Below are 6,186 nucleotides of genomic sequence, written 5' to 3' on the forward strand. Positions count from 1 at the left end.
TTGTCAAATATTGTATTTGTTGGTGCATTCCATATAAAAGTGAGATTCAGAAAAAGGTTTGTTTACTAGTTCATCTACATCAGTACTTCTTCAGTTTATATGAATACAAATTCTCCTAGTTAATCAACATTTAATACAAAAGTGTATCTTCCTAATTCTCCAGGCTTTAAGATGGAGAGGAGAGCCCTACTTTACTCTTCCTGTCTCTGCCTGGTCTTGGCCAGTGTTGCTGCTGTCAGATACAATGAAAACATTGATGTCCTGAAAAACATTAAAGACCTGAAGAATAAAACTACATTTGGTCAAGAATTCCCGCAGCATGGCCTCCTGCTCCTGTTCTGGTTTGCTAACAATGTTGAAATTGATCAAAATGAAGTTATCTGGCCTCTTAATTTCAATCCAGCTCAGAGAGGTTATGGTTTTCATCGGTATTGCAATGGAGTATCTGACCAGGTAACTCAGAGAACAGCCCTCCCTGATGTATCTAACATGAACAGTGTGTACTACGCTTTGGGCAATCTCAATGATCCAAGCCAGCTTCCTTCATATGTAACACAGGACTATTACAACAAAGGTGGACCAACAGGGAACATAGACAGAGTTGTAATTAGATTTTCAAACAACGAACGGACAATAGAAGAAGTCTACATCACACAGCATTATGTGGACAGAAACCGAGGGAGTGGCTATGATCCAGACAACACCTACAGGATCCGTCCATCACTCCTGAGGGAGATTCAGGGCATTAATAGAGATGACACATGTGTAGATGATACTGATCAATCAGGCAATGCTCCATGTGAAATCTTGGATGAAGAACAAAGAATTTCAGATTTACAGAGAGCATATCCAGACATTCCAGGCTTAGTCAGGTTTATGATTCGTGCAGGATATAACCCTAACAGGGTCAAAATATATTCAGAGACCCTTTCCTGTCGGGCTGGCAACACTCAAAAGCGGAGACCACGTTCACTTGGCACATTGCCCAAATGTCAGGAACACAATAACATAAAACTTGAGGTGAAATCTACATCAAAGGGGTATGCAAGGATCACTTGGAGTGGGATACCAGAGAACCTCCTGAAAATGCAAATGAATATAGGCCTTTATGAAGAGAAAGCCAGTACAGAATTGAAGCTCTACCCTCTTAATGGAAGACCTTATGGAACCATTGACACTAGCACAAGCATAAATCCTGGTCTGCATATAAAGCTTTTAAGAATTCTTAAAAATGATTCTCCTTACTACTCAGATATCTGGAGTGGCCCAGTGTTTGATGAAGCCAACGGTGTTCTACCCACTAGAATTAAAGGTTATGATGCCAGTTTACAGCTCTATACTAAAGGAGGATATGCTTGTGCTCGACTCTACATCAGCAAGTCCTTCACTGATTGGAAAAATGTCTTCATGAACTCTTGGGTGGGATTCTACAAAACTACACTGGATGAAAATAAAGAGTATGAAGAATACCAATGGAGTACGAATTTTAAGAAGAGATCAAATCAAGATTACACTCCAGATTATGACATCTATGAGTATAAATCCCACCAGTATGTTGGTCCTGGAGTACAAGCTCGATTTATGCTGGAAAAAAGCTACAGAAGTGAGAAAGCCCGCACTGAACCCTGGGATGGTGTAGGTAATCCTCAATCAAGCACCAACGATGAGTTAAGGAAAAAATAGGAAAGGATAAATTTATAGGATGTAATCTGAGAATACATCATTAAACTGCACAACACCTGTGCCGTGCTCTCTCAGTGCCTTGATTTTTTAAAATGCTTTAAATGTGATGAAAAAAATGAATAAAATGTTCTTATATTTCATTTATGATTTTCTTAAATATTCTGCCAGTGAAATATTAATACTGTTCTTGAACATTGATTGCAAGAGATAATGATAACTATTAATTTCTACAACAACTGTATGTCCAGTTGTGTCTGAAACTACTAGGAGAGCCTAATTAAGTAGTTAAAATGTACTGAAAACCAGAGTCAAGACATGAGGATGGAATATCAGCATTATGCTTATATTTAAAATAATAATAAAGTAAGTAAAGAAATTAAAATAACAAAAGAAACTTCTGAGAAATGCACAATTGTCTTTTACATTATTTTAAAATATTACTCTCTGACACCTTTCTGTATGATTAACTGTAAATCGAAGATTCTTTCTACAAATGCATATTCTGATTGCTCATGCTGATCATTAAGATGTAAAAAATAATTTAAAAAAATAAAGAAGAAAATTATTGGTTTGCAATTTTAAATATGTTTCATGTGCATTGCAATGAGATTGAAGATGAGGTGAGAATAACTATAGCTAATGGATAATAACACAACACAATGTGAAACACCTGATGATGTTTCACTGATGTGCAATTATAAAAGAACAACCTTTAAACTCACAAACACAAACCAGCTGTCTGTTCTATTGTAGCTTCACAGATTCATAATTTGGTTTCCCATGTTAATATACTCACATTTTTAAAAGGTTCATATAGAGTTCACATTTATAGTTTGCTTGACTTCATAAGCATTTATCATGAATTAATAATGTTAATATATGACTAAAATATATATTTAACATATATATTAGTGGGTGGTGACAACAGTTTGTGGTTATAAAAGAACATCTGTAAAGTGTGTTTGGTGGAGAAGTGTGTGTGTAGTTAAGTGTGTGTGTGGTGGGGAAGTTTGTGTGTGTGTGTGTGTTTGTGTGCTCAGCTCCCCAGTCTGGACTGTTGAATAAATCAACATTTACTCACTTTTTTTCCCTCACATTTTGGGGATCATTTCTCCTACTCTCGCAATAATATCATTTGCTACTGTAATGCCCATGTTTGGAGAAAACAGATTAGAATGAAGATTTGCAGAAGGTTCTGCAGAACAAAGTGTTCGCGATGCACTTGTTGGAAAGACCGTCCCTGAAGGAAGGTGTCATCAAGGATTGGCGACAGTACATTCCTGCTGACACAGACATGTACACAAATGGATGCATATTAATACACACACATACTAATGCACAACAACCCAGATCAACACATGCACATGTGCACAATCTTGTCCACACATGTACAAACACAAAGCTCCAACCTGTACAATGTAAGCCTGAACCTCTGTGTAAACACGCTCCAGGCTGTAGGGCTTGGCCTGACCGGAGGGACTCCTGAGCATCGGATCCACCACAGAGTGGTACATTTTTTGGTATTCCTGCATACTGTGACCATGGATCACCAGGGGCTCATCACTACTTAGCTGCCCACCGATGCAGCTCATCTCTGGGTTCAAGGCAGCAGCAGCAGTTGGGAGGTCCCTTAGTCGCTCTGAAGGTATTGTGTCCCTTTGGAGGCGATATGGACCTGTAGAGGTATGCTTCTTAGTAGAAAACAGATTAAACATCACTTCTTAGACTCATGAACCAAAGATTCTGTGAACATTTTTTACATTTTTTATGCTATCAAAATTTAAAGCATTAATCTACATCAACAGTTCCTCATTATCATTATTTCAATCCGTACGTCACTGTGTTAGCACGGACTCATTCTGTACCACTGAAGTTTGAGACTTGCAGAATTCCATTCATTGAGTCTCAGCAAGAACTTTAAATTTGATTACAATGGTTTTAATCACAGCTGGGAGATTTTCCCATTTAATGTAAGTGTACTGATATTTAGACTGTAGTGTGGTGTTACCTTGATGATTGATGGACCGATTAAGGTCAGTTCAGGTGCAGACTTGGTGTTGTCTGCTGCTGCAGTAAGTATGGACCAGGTAAGTGCTGTTATAGTCTGTACATTTCATTCATAAGTACATCATGTGTAAGAACACTGATCCCCCCAACCATCTCCTACTTCTCACCTGTGACCCTTTAACACCTGACAAACACCTGACCTAAATGCCTGACCCCAACACCTGACCTAAACACCTGACCCCAACACCTGACCTATCTCTTAATAAGGGTGCTTGTCTCGGATAAACCCAAACTCACATTCTACCTGTACAGAACTACTGAGGAAAGAATACAGCCTGTCACAGCACATCTGCTTCTATCTTTTATGCCTGGTAATGACATGCTTCTGACTTCAGTTTGTAATAAGCCACACTATTTATATCAAACTGATGATAATGATAACTGATGATATGAAGTTGAGATATATATATGTGTGTGTGTGTGTGTGTGTGTGTGTGTGTGTGTGTGTGTGTGTGTGTGTGTGTGTCTGTCACTTCATGTAAGAAGTATGTTGATGGAGGCTGATAAAGGACTGTAATGTTGGGAGTTTCTGTAGTGTTGTCTCCATTCAGAGTGTCGGTTAGAACACTGGAGAGTTAGCATGCAATTCAACCTTTCATGGACTGTCCAATTCAGTATGTTTAAAGGGCTTACATTGTACAGGTTGGAGCTTTGTGTTTGTACATGTGTGGACAGGGTTGTGCACATGTGCATGTGTTGATCTGGGTTGTTGTGCATTAGTACAGTCTCTGATCCTATTCTAATCATCAGTCTCTGCGCCTATTCTAAGCTATGTTCATGTGCTGTGTGTACTGACTATAAGATTGAGGTAGTAGGAAAGAGCAGCAAAATCTAGAAAGGCAAAGTTTGTGAATGAACTTTTGTTGGCTTGACAAAGCAGCTTAAAAGGATAAAAAGAATGTTTGGTTGCTTAACACTGATAACCTGATAAATACTATTAAAGGATGTTAAAGGCTGTTTAAATGTGAAATTAAATCCTGAAATACTGGTGAGCTGTTAAGTGATTCCCAGGTAGTTGTTATGTGGTTGCTATGGTGTTGCTAGGTGGTTGCTATGGCGTCTCAAGTGGTTGCTATGGTCTTTCTAAGTGGTTGCTAGGGTATTACCAAGTGGTTAATATGGTATTGCTAGGTGGTTGCTAGGATGTTATCAAGTGGTTGCTATGGTATCCCAGGTGGTTGCTAGGATGTTATGAAGTGGCTCCTATGGTTTCACAAGCTGGTTGCTTTGGAGTACCAGGTGTTACCAAGTGATTGCTCTGGTCTTGGTAGGTGCTTGCAAGCGTGTTAATAAGTGGTTGCTATGGAGTCCCGAGTGGTTGCTAGGGTGCTATCATCTCATTGTTATGGTCTTGCTAGTTGGTTGCTATGAATTCCAAGGTGGTTGCAAGGATGTTACCAAGTGGTTGCTATGGTCTTGGTACATGGTTGCCATGGTATGCCAGGTGACTGAAATGCAAATGCTCAGTGGTTGCTATGGCATTCCAGGTGGTTGCTATGGCATTCCAGGTGGAGTCGATCGATTGATCGATAACCATCGATAACCAGTAGTGTGTAAGCTGTTAGTGCGTAACCAATTTTTTCTATTGGAAAAAACTGAAAAACGTTTGCTACATGGAGACCGGTCCTCCAATCAAAAATCTAAGTACAAGCACATCTTTCCCGATCAGACTGAACATTCTGGTGTTGGTCCCATGTCAATATCTCTAAAACTGCGGGACATGCTAGCAGTCAAAATTCCAGTACAAAAATAATAAGAACTAGAAAGGCAAAGTTTGGGAACGAACATCAGGTTGGCTTGACAAAGCAGCTAAATAGAAGAAAAGGGCTGTTTTGGCTGAACTGAAGTTGATCACTGGAAAAATATTGCTAAATGATGAAAATCACTGATTAAAATGAAGTCCTGGAATACTGCTGAAATTCTGCAATACTGTTAAATGAAGCAGCTAAAATTGAATAAAAGGCTGTTTGGCTGTTGATAATGTTGATAGACTGATAAATAATGAGAAATTTTGTTAAACGTAAAATGACATTCTGAAATTCTGCTGAAAACCTGAAATTCTGTGAAATGATGTTAAATCCTGTTTAAACATAAAATTAAATGTAACTGGCTGCAGGGTAGTTGAGGCTGTTGGGGTTGATGTGGTTGACAAAAGAAAAAGAAGAGGTTAGCTAAATTATTTTACAGGAGAAATGTAGTCATATAGCTAGCCTGTTATTTCATAATTTTACTATAACAGTGACTGTTATAGTATTTATCTATAGCTGTTAGAAAGGATCTTGTAGCCTGTTAAGGTAACATTTTGTCAAATATCTTATTTTGTTTGTATTTTGTTACACTGTAATTTTCAGTGTAATTTGGTAAAACTCTTGAAACTGTGTAAGTGCAGTTTGATTCAAATTCATAATTCATAATACTGACCAGTGGGCCTAATTA

The 6,186-nt window shown here is 38.4% G+C and overlaps 1 protein-coding gene across 4 annotated transcripts in view; it reads left to right on the forward strand.

The window, feature by feature from the left end:
• The window catches only part of LOC113569137, a 6,813-nt gene extending 4,577 nt beyond the window's left edge, over window positions 1–2,236 (forward strand). For all 4 annotated transcript variants that reach the window (XM_035530225.1, XM_035530226.1, XM_035530224.1 and 1 more), the window contains one exon: window positions 164–2,236. In XM_035530225.1, coding sequence (XP_035386118.1) covers window positions 172–1,683 — 1,512 coding nt within the window. In that variant the 5' untranslated portion in view covers window positions 164–171 and the 3' untranslated portion in view covers window positions 1,684–2,236. The remainder of the gene's footprint in view (window positions 1–163) is intronic.
• The last annotated feature ends 3,950 nt before the right edge of the window (window positions 2,237–6,186 follow it).

The sequence above is a fragment of the Electrophorus electricus genome, chromosome 9 (assembly GCF_013358815.1).
Source record: "Electrophorus electricus isolate fEleEle1 chromosome 9, fEleEle1.pri, whole genome shotgun sequence".
Lineage (NCBI taxonomy): Eukaryota > Metazoa > Chordata > Actinopteri > Gymnotiformes > Gymnotidae > Electrophorus > Electrophorus electricus.